The sequence below is a fragment of the Abrus precatorius genome, unplaced genomic scaffold, assembly GCF_003935025.1.
Source record: "Abrus precatorius isolate BTA unplaced genomic scaffold, Abrus_2018 Scaffold3, whole genome shotgun sequence".
Classification (NCBI taxonomy): domain Eukaryota; kingdom Viridiplantae; phylum Streptophyta; class Magnoliopsida; order Fabales; family Fabaceae; genus Abrus; species Abrus precatorius.
Window position 1 is genome coordinate 554468 of NW_020874373.1, and position 17439 is coordinate 571906.

General features: G+C 30.8%; 2 protein-coding genes across 7 annotated transcripts; one reads left to right on the plus strand and one right to left on the minus strand.

The window, feature by feature from the left end:
• Positions 1-433: 433 nt before the first annotated feature.
• On the minus strand, positions 434-8679 carry LOC113862843 (probable inactive histone-lysine N-methyltransferase SUVR2). 6 transcript variants are annotated; one of them, XM_027496095.1, is made up of 11 exons: positions 8545-8656; positions 7508-7713; positions 7369-7404; positions 6763-7249; positions 5990-6162; positions 4963-5799; positions 4541-4803; positions 3479-3545; positions 3306-3356; positions 2864-2960; positions 434-781 (listed from the first exon to the last, which is right to left on the minus strand). In XM_027496095.1, exons 2-11 carry the CDS (start codon positions 7688-7690, stop codon positions 756-758), a joined length of 2220 nt encoding a protein of 739 aa, XP_027351896.1. In that variant the 5' UTR covers positions 7691-7713; positions 8545-8656; the 3' UTR covers positions 434-755. The 6 variants fall into 6 exon arrangements, with proteins under 6 accessions (XP_027351896.1, XP_027351894.1, XP_027351897.1 ...); XM_027496096.1 differs by lacking the exon at positions 434-781 and having other exon boundaries at positions 1440-2960; positions 4541-4628; positions 4743-4803; positions 7508-7716; positions 8545-8642; XM_027496093.1 differs by lacking the exon at positions 7369-7404 and having other exon boundaries at positions 571-781; positions 6763-7295; positions 7497-7716; positions 8545-8642.
• Positions 8680-13221: 4542 nt separating this feature from the next.
• On the plus strand, positions 13222-14483 carry LOC113863674 (cysteine-rich repeat secretory protein 56-like). Its single transcript, XM_027497326.1, has 2 exons — positions 13222-13973; positions 14266-14483. Exons 1-2 carry the CDS (start codon positions 13232-13234, stop codon positions 14400-14402), a joined length of 879 nt encoding a protein of 292 aa, XP_027353127.1. The 5' UTR covers positions 13222-13231; the 3' UTR covers positions 14403-14483.
• Positions 14484-17439: the final 2956 nt, after the last annotated feature.

Below are 17439 nucleotides of genomic sequence, written 5' to 3' on the forward strand. Positions count from 1 at the left end.
AAAATAAATTATGTTTTCCACAAATCATTACAAAAACCACATTTTTCACTTTGCTTAATATTTCTAAAAACATGCTCAGAAATAATAGACACAAGAGTCACTTTATATAAAGTTCAAAAATACAAAAAAAAAAAAATATTTCTATAACTATTTAAATGAAAATTCTCAAATCAAACGGCAATACTTTTCCCACTATGCTTGAAAGCCAGCTTTAGAGCAAAATCCCCGACATGCATTCGTGATGTGTTTGTAAAATGACTAACAACTTTGAGGGTTGGTTTTTTCCACCATCATAAACAAAGGTTCCTGCTTTTAATTTTCGGCTAACTAGCTTTATATTTTAGGGACATGAGTCAGGTTTAAGTTTGGCCACTTTGGTCCCTTTGTTTACAAAAAGGGTACGCGTTATCTTGATTCCACATTGTAGCAATAGCAAAATGGAACTTTTTTCCATCTTTTTAAGCTTTCAACTAGAAAGAGAAGTTTTCTCAACAATTAATCTGCCATGCATTCAGCACAACATAAAACATCAAAGATTCAGAGTTGCTAATGCCTGAAGGATATTTTCTTTCTTACTTTTTTTGGGCCATGACTGCCTAATAGTTTCCAAAGGCTGTAAATAGCAACCGGTATTCCACCTCCAGCCAAATTAATGATATATAAAAAAAAAATGGAGACGAATTCAGTGGATTGGATATTGTTTTGACTAATGATGGCATCCCTCAGACAGTAAAATCGGTTAAGCAGAGTGACCATCATGCTACTGTCGATCTAATGGATCCTGTAATATGAAAGAGTTAAATGAATAATTAGAAAAATCATCAGACCCATAAAAGCCAAAAAAGAAAATAAATGAAATACATATATTATTTGATAGGCACGAAAAAATATTAAATCATTAAGAGTTTAACAAGACATCTTTTACCAATAACTTGCATCCAAGGGATTTATATTTATCATTAACACCAAAACACTTGATACCCCAAGAGTTTTTGGAAAAAGCTCACCAGTTTGCCAGTTTGGAACAAGTTGTTTTGAGTTTCAAAAACAAGGCAATTTACACTTACACCCCCTACCTAAGGTGTAATGAAATTAAACTCAATACCCCCTTTCTTGATATTTCGTTCGTATAACATAAGAAATCAAAAGATGCTGTGTTAATGAGAAGAATATCCAGGGTTATGCTGTTTAATTGAAGGTCTAAGTAGGATTAAAGAAAGGTCTAGTATAATTTCATTAAACATAAAAAGAACTTTATTCAACTCTAATAATAGTGTCCCAATATGCCAAATTAAAAATAAAGTCGGGTTCCTTCCTCAACCCACACATTATGAGGGAAAGAAGATAAACAAGCAAGTCAATGAGATACTTTGTTTCTCTTACATGTTTGGCTCAACTTATTTTGAAGAATAATCGTTTTTTTTTTTTTTTTTGGGGGGGGGGGGGGGGGAACTATTATTTTCCCAAAATTATTCTAATTGAGAATTTTTCGACAGCTTTTTTTTTTAACTAATTTTGAGCTATATTCACAACCTAAAATATTTATCTTTCTACAGTCATTCTCCTTTCTACACATGCACACAGAAATACTTACCCAAGCAGACATGGAAGCAACCAGCATACACACATATAAAAGACAAACTAACAAATTAGGCAGTAGTCATATGTCACAAGTCAAATTTGTAGTCTTCTCTTTTGCGTACAGAGAGAACCCAAAGAGCAAGAGACGTGCTAATTAATGGATGTTGCAATAACGCTAAGCTGAGCTCAAGCATCAAATATTCAACTTGATCCAATGCTCATATTTATTCGGAACGTTTGAACCCTCACCATAGCTCCACCAGGCCAATATTTGTAAAGGTCGTGTTCCAAAACACTTCCACAAAAGGAAATTAAACTCAAAAGTAGCAGAATCAATACTATGATTATTATACACAATGTTGCTCCAATAAATTACCTGTAATCACTAATCAGAAGTAGTGCCAATACTTTCTGAAATTAAACTCAAGTCTATGATGCCTGGACACATCAATCGACACCCACCAAAATATAACTCGCCCTTTTTAGCCCACAAGATAAATACTTTTGCATAGTAAGCAAATCGGAAAGTAACTAAGGTTTACAGAAGATGGCATCAAAGTGACTCTGTGACCACTTCAGTATAAGCAAAGCATGGGATTGTGAGTTTGTGACAAACAGTTATTGAATATAGAACATGGCAAGAAGGAAGAATCCAACAAGCAAAGCACAAACGTGATAATGAGCCTTCAATTTTTACCGAAGTTTCATTTAAAGTTTGGGTAGCTTGGCATTACACCAAATCAGCTACACAATCAAATGAACCCAAATGGAGAATATATGCCATAGGTGCAAACTCAATAGGGCCAAAAAGTTAGCTCACAATTTCTAACAAAAAGCATTCAAATTAAAGATAATACTTCCACTTCAGTATGAACCAAGCATTTTCAACTATCAATCATGCAAAACGAGTAAGTCATGTAAAGCATAATGTTATGATGATCAAGATTGCCTTCAATTGACAATTACAACTTCCAGATGATCTGTTTTCAATAATTCGTTTTTACAAATTATTATTTACTAGGGAACAAAACCATCAACCACATATTCATGTGCTGAACAAAGAATAGCTTCCATCAAATAAAACCAAAGTCCAACTCGGGAGTGGATGCAGTATATTTCATAACTATGAGAGACTAAATATCAAAATAACGACCTAAAACAAATATTGAAACAAATTAGAGAAGGCACAGTATAGGAATTGAATCTTCCATAAAAGAGATAATGGAACACTTCTTTTTTTAAACTTTATGCACTTTAGACATAAATGGACGACTGAACTTACTATTTGATCGCTTAATATCCCTGCAGAATTTACTACCACATCTGCAGTGGAACAGCTCAACAGGCTGATCATGGTCATCGAAGTTGATGCCATAGTCCTGCAGAAACACTATGCACATAAGCTTTTCTAGAGAAAATTAATTCATACATTAAACAATTTGAAGAAAGTGAATTATGTAAAAATGAAAACCTATGATTATGAAGACGTTCCATAACAAATGGTCTACCAAGAGCCAATTACCCAGGGATTTATAAATTGGTAGCTAATAACAATTAATACTATATTTCAATCTTGAATTCATGATTTACTCAAATTATCTCAAACTTCAATAGCTAACTTATGCCCAACTTCAGAACAAAGAGCAATTAATGTGCACCACAGAAAACAGAAACAGTCAATGCAATATAGTCACAAAACAATGCTACAGAACCAAACCACGCACCCAAGTGAGCTCTTCCTGTGCTGCTATTTTTCGGGAAGTGAAGAAGGCAAACTGCACATTCGAACACATCAAAACATCATTAGGCAATGGGTTCTATAGAGTCTGTCTTCCCAAATGCCAACAAAGGTAACTAAAAACTGCAAATGGACTTAGTGGATTTGTTAACTTCTCACATGATAGTAGTGATGAGCTGGGACCTCAATTTCAACTGGGATCTCAATCAAGTTTGCATCCAAACATCTGTCAAAATGAAATAGAAACATTAAAAATGACCTGATTTACAATTTCAAATAATGAGGCCAATGTCAACCTGGCCACTCTCTTTCAGAAGTTTATAGTTAACAGTAACACAATCATACCATCAACAGCAGATGAAAAGAACCTTGGTCTGCTCAAATGTAGCCATTTCTTTCTTAATTTGTACATGACAAAATTGAACCACTTCCTTCCTAATTCCGCTTCTTGTTTTAAACTTAGTACTTTTTGTCTATGTAATTCGATAATATAACAAATAATGTTCCTTTTCTCTCAGGATAATTGAAGCTCACAGGTCAAAAATTAAAAACTAGGTGATATTTGATATTTGACAGTAATCACTTGTTTGAGTTGAGACGATTCAGAAAGTTGATGAATTAAAGTGGGAAAAACCCATTACTCTCTTCTTGGATCACTAATCAATAAATAATCATGTATGACTCAACTCAACTCAACATCAATAGAACTAAGGGTAGGTTTAATTCAGATTTTGAAAGAATTGAAGCTAAAAATATTAACTTGTCTCTGGGAATGATATTTAAATAGTGAGCTTAGAAGAATTTATTTTTACGTAATAAGGTAGAATCACCTTTTTAGTATAGGTAATTTTTAAATTTTTGTGGGTCACACACCCAAAATCAATTGCTCAACTTGAAAACAAAATATCCACCTACCTCAAAACCAATTCTACTCATTGCAGATTATTTTTAAACCTAAAATGTAAAACAAACCATTATAATCACAATAGAAACTAAATTGGTTGAGGCAACCACCTATTTGTGTTGAACCAAGCAAGCAACAACTAGGACATAGAACAGGAACATTTATTTTTAGATTTTTCTATAAAAAGAAAAAATCAGTAATACATGCTAAAATATTTATCTTAAACAAATCAATTGCAAAAGTACAATAGTCTCTAGGGTTAAACTTCTATAAATAATCACAAAAGACTCCTGTTGAAGCTTGAGAAATTTCAATACCTGTGATTAATAAACCTAGCAACATTTCCATATGATGCTGCATATAAGCAAAGAGCTTCTCTATCCTTCACTACTCCTGAATCCCATTCTGCATCCAATAAAATTGGGTATGTATAGCTCCCATTTTGGGGATATTTCAAGTTCCTCTCGCGCAACTCTTTGACAGTTAAAATTTCCCCAATAAACTCACAAACAAATGCACCTTTTGGAAGATCCTCTAAGGTCCGAAGACCCCACCCTTTTCCATCTAAAGTTAAAAACACCTGAGTAGCAGATAATTAATAGGGAAAACATATCTAAATGAAGTTCTAACAACAAAAAAATGTGTTTGAGAACATAAAACAATGAAATGTCGCCTCATTGATCTCAACATTGAAGAAAATATGTTTCTTACTGGTAACAAAGATTGCTTAATGAATCACCTGCAAGTTGTAAGTCATCCCACACTGGACAACCCGATTGCCACAATGTTTCCCACAGCCACATTTGCTCCAACACTCCTTAATAAACCTCCTCTTTAAGTGTCCTTTACATGGTTCTAAACAATCATCATTCTTTGATCTTTCAAACGGGCACTCTTTGCAATAGAAATAATTTTGAGAGTCACGGCTGATCGCAATACACTCTTCCAAAAACTCTTTCTTTAGTAGTCCTTGTGCAGTGTAAGCAAATTGACCCCCAGTTTTATTTGTACAAGAACATGGTTTAGATGACAATACACAGTTGCCCATACAATATGAACAACAATCTCCATTACCAATACAAGAAAGAGAAATATTAACGCAGGCATCTCGGAACACAAGGTTTCGGGGCATGTAATGAAAGGGTGGTGGTGAGAAATCATTAGTAGTGTTATTCACCCATGAAACTTTCACTCTTTCTTCTCCCTTTGTTAGATCATTAACATCATGAACAGCCCTTATATCATCAGTTGTAAGCTGATGATTTGGAAAAACATCTGAAGTACGTGAATTTGGGGATATAGGATCCTCCAGCTCCTTCTGACCACCACTTTCTAATAAATCATTCACTCCAACCTTCTTGGAAACTAGCACAGCATCATCCAGACCACCCAGGCAGGGTAGAGAATTTTGACCTTGAGGTGCATCAATGGCAGAAGAAGACTTCACATTGATTGATCCATTTGCAATGCAAGAAGGCATAACCAAATCTTTATTTCCTCTGGCAATCAGTGAGTCATTTGCCTCAGATTCCTTTGAAACGTCGTCAACAGATTGCATTATCTCTACAGAACCATCCTGTGAGATATTACACAAATCAGTACTGAAGTCCAACATGTAGTCATATATATCTCTCAACAATTTCATGACAGAAATTAGGGTATGATTCCAGCCATTTATCCTCCATCTTTTTTAGAATTTGATCATGACTAGGCAAATGAAAATTTGGTTCCCTAGAACTGAGCCATAGCTGAGAGAAAATTTTTACCTCTCCCATAGATGACAAGCCTAAATCTACATTAGAAATTGCTTCTTCATTTGAGGAAGGAAGAATATCTTCACCTTCAACGTCTACATCTCTGCTTTGTAATGCAACAGTGTCATGGCCATGTTGCTTTCCAGCTGCACCTCTCATCAGAGAGTCTCTTCCACTTGATGGTTCTTTTGAGGGAAAATAAATCAAAACAAAACTCATCAACACAAAGTTGAATGTGGGATTAGATTTTAGAACCAATAACAAATAAATAAAAGACCCAAAATAACTTTTCTCTGGTTTTAGACCAAAATATAAGACCATTTCTGATGCCAAGAACCAAGGATCCTCCACATATATAATCAATAGCAAACAGCGATCATCATATAACAGACTTCTTTGAGAATGCAAAAGTTATACAGTATGCAGGTAGAGACTTGCATGTGCCAACAGAAGCACAGGGATGCCATAGTGAAATGCTAGCATTTAAGGAGGGAAATTAATTGGGTTCAATTCAACTAAAACTAATTTGCAGTTATGCCAAATTTGCATGTCAAATTATTTTCTTCTTTTGAGATATGTTAGAATTAAAGTTTTTTCCTGTATTTTCCTAAAAATAGTGCCCTTTAATTGGCTGCTTTACCGGGAAAAAAAAATACTGTACTTGTTATATGATTCAACAAAAGTGACCATGAAGTTAAAAGTCACTGCCAAGATGCCATGACAAAAGACAAACACAGATACAGAAAAACAAGAAGCTTGTCATCAAGGCATAGTCAGCTGAATACCAGGAGGAATCACTGCAATGGGAATCAGATAATCTGGCATATCATCAATAGGTTCATCCTTGGGCTTGAGCAAAGTAAATTGATGAGACACTTTGTTTTTTGACAACAAAGAGGCTCCTGGTTCAATTGTTGGCTCTTTAACTGGTTCTAGACGGTGAGTTCCATCAGAAATAGACCACCTCCCTCTCTGAGTAACTTGAGGTGATACAGGTTTCTTTCCCTTATCAACAGTGGCATCTCTTAATGGAACTTGACCAGCTTCAATCCTTGCATTCCCATCGGATAAAGCTGTTGTACTCTGAGGCTGTAGTCCGAAACTACTTTCAGGCACTGTGTCATCTTCTAACTTAGGCGTTTTCAGTGGCAAGGCCGCTGTGCTGGGGCCACAGCTAGTCAAAGGACGTGAAGAATGACCATCTTGACCTCTTAAACGCAACCTCTTCAATGGCCGCACTGGCTCATCATGCATATGAGCTTCTTCATCATCCTGAATGTTTGAAAAGCCAGAAGACATTTCAGCAGCCATAGGCTTACTTAAGAGCAAGAAATAAATGCAGACAAACTCAGCAACATAGAATCACAACTTCACAAGTATTGTACATCAACCTTCTTGCTTGTGTTTTCCTGGTCCGCCTCCGACCCCTGTTAAATGATACCAGACAATGGATGAGAGTGTGAAAGTACTAGATAGAATAGGCCAGAATGTGGATAGGCAAAACAAATAAAGATAATGCAGAAAATAAACCTTATTTTCGTCCTCCTCAAATATGGCATCTGCCAGAGCCCTATAACTCTCTTCTTCGATGAGTTCCCAATTTTTATCATACAATTTAAGTAGTTTCTTTAATACTGGCTTCACTTTGGATTCATGAATCCCAAGATTGGCCATTGCTCGATAGGCCTGCACCACTCTTGGATTGGGTGCCATTTATGATCAGCCAATAGTTACTTCTGCTACAGGCTCCCAAATGCAAAACACAATCAAAATTCAAAGATTTCACATATGGAAATATCCAATATACAATTTACGAATAATTAAGCTACAGCCCTCAACAATATTTAGGTACTAAGTTAGAAAAAACAAAAAAGACAGGGAAGATAACGGAAACGTTAGTGACCATTACCCCACATTTCAGTAACCACAAAACTAAGCACGTCAACCAAAAAACTTCACAATAATTAAGAAAATAAATTCAATCAAAAGAGAACTCCGTATTTGTCCTATTCAATCAACATTCTGTTCGGGAAATTTCTTAAAACTAAATGCCATCAAGTTCGGAACTGATATGCAGCATAGTTTAAGTCAAGCGTTACACTTGCATGTAGAATGTGCCATTTCTCACAACTAAGTTAAACCGTACACACAGTGACAGAGAACACGATATGGAAATTTTGCATCATTTTGGACATGATTTTAGTTGCAGAAACTTAAATAACAACCCAAACCCGTAAGTGACCGAGAAAAATATAAATTAACGGACAGAGGAACACGGAAAACGAAATTCAAAGCGAGAACTGAATGGCACATGAACACACATTGCATAGTGGGGGGGAAAAAACCATGAACCTGCGAGAAACGAAGAACATGATCAAGAATGTTGAGGAAGGAAAAAATGGTTTCGAGTATCAAATAACCACCGCATTTTGGAACTGTGAATTTTTAATTATTTTTACTGTGGTTGCGGGAGGGAAGAAGTTTGGGGGTGAATGGGAATAGGGCAAAATTAGAATTAGAATATTGGAAGAAAAAAATGGATGAAGAGAGGTGTGGTTTCACTTAACCTGCTTTAGATTTTGACCTTCTCCTTCACATTGATTCACTTGGATTGGATTATTCATTATTCATTATTGAATATTGGTTTTAGCTCGCTGGCTAGGTTTTACAGTGATGAGTGAAACTGCGGCGATGACTGTTCTAACGGTAATAGACCCTCCCCTCCAACGGAAGCGCGTCCTGCTCACGCCATCAAAGCTGGGTATAAGAGTCAAGTTTCACTCCTCAGTTTGCATCATTTGCGCGAGGCATGACATGTGCAAGTATTTCATTTTAAAATAAATAAATATATATATATTATAATAATTAAATAGTAAAACTTTTAAATTTTTTAAATTATTATATATATGATAAAACCATTTTTAATAATAATTTTTAAAATCATTTTTAATTTAATTCTATAAATAAAAAATAATAAACAACTTATAAATATAAACATGAAAATTCACCAAAAAAATAAGAATTATAACTCTTATTTTTAAATATAATTAAGAAAAGTAAAAAATAAACTACAAAACACAATAAAATTTATATATTATTTTTAGTCAATTTTAAGCTTGAATATATATATTATATAACGGTTAAAATATAGTTATTATAGTAAATTTTTTCAGATAAAATATTATCGTTTATAATATAAAATTTGATTAATCTTTTATATTAAAAAATATCAAAAACAAACTTCAAGAATATTAGGGAGAACATTGTATATTTATATTATATTAACTGTTTTATATATAAATAAAAACTATTGAGTATATTAAATAATATTGATATCAATAAGTATTGTTTTATTATATAATACGAAATTAAGAAAAAATTAAGGTAAGGCATATGATATGTTAAAAAAAATTTAAATTAATTAATATTAAAATTTAATTTACCTACAAAATCAAAATATCTATAATTTTATATAATGTAACAAGTTTTAAAATGAAAAAATAAAATAAAATATGAGATTAAAATTGGGAAATATTATTTGACATGAAAATAATAAAACTATAAAAAAAATGTTAAAATATAATAAGTTACATAATTTAATAAACAAAATATGTCTTAAAAACATTTGCATTAAAAAAAATCACTATAATATGTAATATAAAAGTAATTAGGTCTAATTTGTGGTTGCAAATCAATGCATTTCATTAATTATGAACTAAGTATTTAACTCATTGAGACTAAGAAAAGTAGTTAGATGTAATTAATTTATACTTTCTTTTAGAAATACTTATAGTATTAAATGATAAAATTAATGTGTTACATATTAAATGAATAAATATATCACTTTGAATAATTCTAAATTTTTTACCTTTATTTTTACAAATCTTCAGAATTATTAAATGAAAAAATAATTTTTTGCTTTATGTTTTCAACATAATAATTAATGAACAAATTTTATTTGATACTTACTTTATAAAGTAGTAAAAAAATTAGTAGAAGAATAAAGCAAAGCTCGTCCACTTTTATAGATAGATAGTAAATACATTATTAATATAAATCTTATAATAAATAAGAGTATAGAAAATTTAATAATTAATTCTGTTGAAAAATAAAGAGATATAATTTGTTATAAATAAAATTAGAAAGTAGTAGTGAATATTAAATTTAAAGAAATTATAAATACAATAAAAATACTAAAATGAATGATCACATAAAAGATGATAAAATATAAATTATGTATATAAGAAAAATGTTAAAGTGACGTTTACTATAAAAAAAATACAAAAAAATAATAATAAATGATTATATTTAAATTCAAAGATCTTAAAAATTATTAATTATTTTAAATAATTCAAAATCATTATCACTAGAAGTTTGTCAAAATCAGATTATAGAACAAGATTTTATAAGTACTAGTCAACAAATTGGAATTCATTTATCAACAGATTTTTTTCTTCCATTTGAACTCATTTCCATAATGCTTTGATAGGTGCAATTGTTGTGGCTCGCCAATAAGAACTTATTCTAACTAATAATCTAAATCTGAATTCTATTTTGTTTAATTTTCTCCCAGTTATTTCCGTTGAATTCTTGTTCATATTGATGAAATGAATCAAAATTGGTAAGGAGTTGGTCAATGATGTTCGAGCATGTACTTATTTTGAGTGCCTATTTATTTTCTATGGGTATCTATGGATTAATCGGCAAAAAAAAATTTGGGTTCAAGTTTTTATATATGTAAAAAATTTTAAATAGTAAATTTATTTACCACATCTAAGTGTACAATTCAAATAGAAATTCATCACTTATTATTTGAAATAAATACTCATTTTAGACTAATGAAGAAAAAAAAATCATGTCATGAACAAATATTGTAGAAAGTTGTATTAACTTTGGTTACTTTTGGCAATTACAGTTAGTGTTTTTCTTCAATAACCTTCTCAAAAGATCGTACACACCCCTCACTTTTAGGCATTTATTTTTTCGTATCAATAATGGTGCGCATTGTAAAAACAGTAGTTCTGTTGATAATGATCGTGACACGGGTTCAAGTTGACTCATTTTTTTCTTAATTGCAGTAATGGTTCACAGAGATGTAAAATATGCAGGTCATTAGTTTGGTAGTTATTTGTTTGCACTTTGAAAATGACTAGGATTGAAACTCTAATCCTTTTATAAGTCATTGACAACCTAAAAATGCTAGTTATGTCGAATCGTCGCCAATGTGCCTTATGACAAACTACCCGTGCAATTATATGAGTAATGAAAAGTGTTAGACAAACAATCACCAAAGACAAACACAAGAGTTATAACTATCGTATATCGTAACACAAGCTATTTTTAATCACTTTGTTCAAATATTTTAGCTAAATCAACTAGTTTAAACTAGCAAAATAAGTTTGATTGAGTTTTGTTTTCTTTTATATGTAACTGTGTCAACTTAACCGACTCATTTTATGCATAATTATTAAGTTTTTATACAATTGAATTAATTGAAGATGATTGTCTTTATCATACGTAGATATATTGAAAATTATTGTAGATATAAGTTGTGCTTGGTAAAAGCAAACGTATCGCTTAATTATGTGTTTATAAATTATTGACTTGGTTAACAAATTTATATAACAATTTAGTAAATGAAAAATAAAAAGTCATAATATTTAAAAATTAATTTTTTTAAATATAATTTAAAATAATATTTAACTTTAAAAATTAACTTATATTCTTTATTTAAAAATCAATAAATTAATTACCATACAATTAAAATTTAATATACATGCATTAGTTTTATTGTCTTCTGTTCTCTTTACATTTAGAACACATTTAAAAAAAATGATTAGTATTTTTTTATTTTTATCTGTTTCTCATTTTTTATACTCAAATGTATTTGAGATTAAAGAAAACATATAAATCATATTATTTCATGTTCAAATATATATATAAAGAATTTTTATTTTTGCATATAATTATTTTTTAATTAGTTTTAAATAAATAATATTTAATTTTAATATTGTATAAATATAATATTACATATTATTTTAAGTCATTTAACATAAATTAATTAGTTATCAAATAATTTTAATTCTACAAACTATAATTATAAACTTTTAACTAATTTCACATCTAAAACTTAAACATAACTTTTTACTTATTTTACCATTTATAATAAATAAAACCTCGAATTTATTTCTTAAAAATAGTATCGTCACTTTGGCAACTAAGTCAAGATGTTACAATAATTTTACAAATCATATATATTTTATTGCATTATTTTCCAACACAAAGAACTAAAGTAAAATATATTTTATATGTAAGGTTGCTATTTTTCCCCTTAAATTTCACTGTACAAACAGTGTTATAAAAATAACAATGAGTAGGATGTAATAAAAAAAACCAATAATACATTTCTCACCCATTTTTAAGTATTTTGTGTATAAACCCCATTAAATAAAAAATAACACCATGTGATTTAGTAAAATATACGTAACTTTATAATGTAACATATTGTGTACAATACGATGAAATATCTCTTTTAATATTTAAACTGTAAATATTGATTTTTTAATTTTTAATTTTATCAAACTTTTATTTTATTAATAAAATATGACAAAACACTAAAATTTAGTTTGAAAAGATAAAATAAAATAAAATATGTATAAATTTAAAATGAAGGCACTCGATTTCTATAATTTGAAAATTTAGAATAAATATTTTAGAAGCTCATTACGGAGGGGGCCCACGCGTTCAGACCGTGGTGGGTCCCATCGGTACCGCACCTGAACACGGTCCACCCCTGACTGCAAAAATTATCATTTTTCTGTTGATTTTGATTCGGTGCATTCAAAAGTTACCTTTGACTCCTTTTGGTTAAAAAAACTTCCCAAACTTCACACTAATGTCCAAATTAGCAACAGAATCAAATCATCAAATCGCATCCCCTTTTAGGCCACAGTAATCACTTCTCAATTTTTAATCAAGCCACCAATAATTTAACCTCATTCACAAATAATTCAACACTAACATGCCAACTTCCATATACACTCATCAACTGTTTCTCTCTTTCTCGGTTAAGCATTAATCAACAAGGATTAATTCGCTTAATTCAAGTTTAGGAAGCTCAGAAAAATTAAAACCCACCATAACGGCTCTACTACTACGAGTTTCAGGTAACAGTTGCATATAAATGAAAACAAAGAGCACCAAAGAAACCCTCTCTCATCATAAACCTCCCTTCATGGAAAAATAATAAAAAAAATGTCTTTCATTCCAATCTCCCAAATGGGTATGTTCCCTTTTCTTATTCTCTTAACAGTTTCGGTTCCCCTTCTTGATCCTACACTAGCCTCAGCCTTGGACACCACAAACTTGGTGTACAAAGGTTGTGCTGACCAGAAACTACAAGACCCATATTCCCAAAACCTGAAACCGTTGTTAGATTCTCTGGTGGCAGAGTCAGGGCAAAAGGGTTTCGCCGCCACCACCCAGAGCGGCATCACCGGCGTTTACCAATGCAGAGGGGATCTCACCAACTCCGATTGCTACAACTGCGTCAGCAAGATTCCTTCCATGCTGGACAAGCTCTGTGGTGACGTGGCAGCGGCAAGGGTCCAGCTCAGCGGGTGTTACCTCAGGTACGAGGTGGTCGGATTCAAGCAAGTTCCTCAGACTCAGTTGTTGTACAAGGTTTGTGGATCCAAGAAGGTTAGTGACGGTGGTGGGTTTGAAGCGAGGAGGGACTCGGCGTTTGAGATGGTGGAAAATGGTGTTCAAGGTAGTGGAAGCTTGTTTTACACTGGGAGTTATCAGAGTCTCTATGTGTTGGGGCAGTGTGAGGGTGATTTGGGAAATGGGGATTGTGGGGGTTGTATCAAGAGTGCTGAGGAACAGGCTAAGGTTCAGTGTGGTGACTCGATTTCTGCACAAATTTATCTCCAAAATTGTTATATTAGTTATAGCTTTTACCCCAATGGAGTCCCCACCATGTCATCTTCTCCAGGTGAAGCAATTGAGATTAATCATTATGTATCTTTTTTCAATTGTTTTATTATATCACAATGAGCCTAAGGAAGGGAAAATTAATCTTATGGGATAAAAAATGAAATGTATTATGTATATTATATATTATATTCACAATATGACATGGTATTAATTGTGGGATTTAAGAAGTGGGGTTGAGGAAGGATCTGGGTAGTTGGGTCTCTCTATATGTGCAAGATTTGTGGTTGTGGTTGGTTGTTTGGTCAGAAATGAATAAAAGATTGAATTTTTTTGGTGTTTAATTGGACCAGGGTCAGGAGGGCATCAACACATTGAGAGGACAGTGGCTCTTGCGGTGGGAGGGGTTGCAGCTGTGGGATTCTTGATTGTTTGTTTGTTGTTTCTCAAATCAGTGTTGAAGAAAAGAGGTGGGAAGCGTCGAGGTTGATTTGGATTGCATGTATGTATATACCTCAGGGATTCATAGATCTAGTTTTTTAACATCTTAGGTGAAGAATATACCTTGTGCTTTTGTATAGTTCTGATCAAACCAAATTCTTATGATGAGTGAATCCGATTTGCGGTATGAATGGGGAGAAAGTGAAGGGTGCCACACAAGTTTATTGGGTGCTGTGTGATAGATCTGTGTCCCCACTTATATGATGACTTTAGCAATGAGATAACACCTTTTTTCTTGCTCTAATGCACTTTGAGTTGTTGCTTTACTTGCCCATTGCCATGCATACCCTCTCCCAAATCCAGCATCATGTGCATCTGAGAGGAGGCAAAACAATAGATGTTGAAGGTAAAAAGAAAAAATTTATTAAGTGTCTATAAGTATATGCTATATGCAACTCAAGGTTATTTGGAATACCCCCATCCAAAAGACTAAAGAAATAAAGTGTTTTACATCTTGGCTTTATTGTTTAATGCTTACCTCTCCTTGCTACCCTCTTAACTCCAATTTTATTGGTTGTTTAGTTCTGAAAAACGTTTTATATTTTTATTTTAAATTATAAATTTGTCACATTTTTTGTATTTTAAAAAATTATACAAAAATATTTAAAAAGTAACATTTTTTATAAATATTTTAAAATATAAGATATAATAAAAATGTGATGACGATTTTATAATTAAAATAAAAATATAAAAAATATTTTCTGTAACATGGATCACCACATTTGTTATATTTCTCGTAAACACTCCATTTTTTCTCATTAAATCAATGAGATATTTCTATGATGCCGGCATTGAACAAAAAAAATAAAACACCATTAAGGTATGCATAAAATAACATGGGTCAATTTAATTTAAAGTTTGGTATAATATATACATATATATTATTTATTAAAAATATTTTAAAATTCTATTTAAATATTAAGTTTGCTGGAATATATATAATTTTGGACTTACTAAAATGTTTAAAGATAAATTTATCTATTTATTTAAAATATCTTATTACGGAAGTAAGTTTTAAAATAATTTTATGATAAATCTTTAAAATATTTATATTGAATAAATAAGTTTATATCTTATAATTGTAGGTGAAAATAATTTAAATTTTAATAAAATCTATCTTTAATTAGTTATTTTATTTTTAAATAATAACAACGTTTCTTGCACTACTCTTATAAGGAATCATAATTTATTGACACCATGTATCAAACTTTAATGAGAGTATGGTTACAAATTAAATTTTTTTATATCATCTTAATAATTATGTATATCATTTTTTATATATTTTTAAAAATTGTAAGTATGGTGTTTAAAATTTGATTTTTTAGTTTAAAAGTATAATATCTATTAAAATAAAATAATATGATAGAGTATTTATTAATTTTATATTTATATACAATTTTGCAAAATTAATTTACTTAGTAAAAACATTTGAACCAACCATTAAATTCATAAAATTATTAAATAATATAACTAACTAAATTTAACACTTAAATTACTTTTTGAAAGGAAAACAATAATGCATATAATTAACGTATATTGCTAGCTACAGTGAGTGGTACAATTCTCATTGGATGTCTGGTGTCATTCTCTGGAAGATGTATACTTGTGTAAGGTAGTAAATGTTACCCAAGTGCAATTTTTTCCTTAGTTATTAAGCAATGAGAAGTGGTCTTAAAAGGTGTTACCATACTATGCATTGGACCATAAAACCTTTCTTCTTTTTTTAATGCGCCTAATAACACATAAGAAACATCAGGCATAAAAAGTGGGGAAAAAAGAAGGAAGAAAGGTGAAAAAATAAAATAAAATACCATTGCTAATGGAAACGTGGCTTGATATCGAAAGTAGCGGGGAAGAATGGCAAGGTTTGTGGCTGCTAATGATTAGGGAAGTGGAGGTCTACATCAGGGCAACTCATTAAAGAATAAAGAGACAGGTGTAAAACCTAAGTACAAGATTGGCTCATGATCTTTTTATTTTATATCTTTTTCTTTCAATATAAAATAAATAAATAAATGTACAAATATTTTTACTGATTCCATTTATAGATACTTTTTAAACTATAACATAATTATATCTACTTAAATTTTAAATCTGAGATAACAGAATAAACTGAAATAATTCCCGTGAATTGATCTGTGTTTACCGGTGATTAATTTTATAGTTAAATGACTTTTAATGCAATAAAAATATATATTAAAAAAAAGTATTAAATCTAATATAATTGCAAGAGAAAATGCCAGCCACCAGCCAGGTAATCAAAACAATAAAGAAAGCAGCAGCAGCAGAGAGACACGGGATATTAATTGTTGTATATTTTTGTTTCTTTGTAATTATAATAAATTTATATTTTAAAATAAATACTTTATATTTATTATTAATAAAACTTATTTACTCGTGTGAATAAATAATGAGTTAGCGAAATACATCTGTGCCTACAGGCAAGGGGATGAAAGAATGCCAATAATGGGGAACGTTTATTTGAGTAACGTCGTGATGCATTATAGGATTCGCTATTCAGTATCGTTTAGCAAAAGAACGGAAGTCATCGATGCTACAAAAAGGACACACGTCTGTTACAAAAATATTTTTAATTATCTTAATTTTTGTAACTTCTGCAACTTTTTTTTTATTGTTTTATTAGTCTTGTTTTTCAGAATTGAGTTTAAATATTAATAAATAATTATTCTTTTAAAGATGTGAAAATATAATCAATATTTTTTTAAATTATAAATTTTTTGTTATTCAATGTTTACATTTAAATTTAAGAATTAAAATTAATATTTTTATTATAAAGTTTTTTATTTAAATTTAATATTTTATTGTATATTTATTATAATTGACGTTTTCCTTTCAAACATTTTTCATCCTATATGTTTGTGTATTTATTTTTCCTTGCTAATTGTATGTTTGTGTATTTAGCCTCAAATGAAAGTAAATTGTGATAAAATCTTTATGTTTAAAACATTTATTTCCGATATATTTGTCTAAACATGGGATATGATAAACTTATCGAATTTCCCATT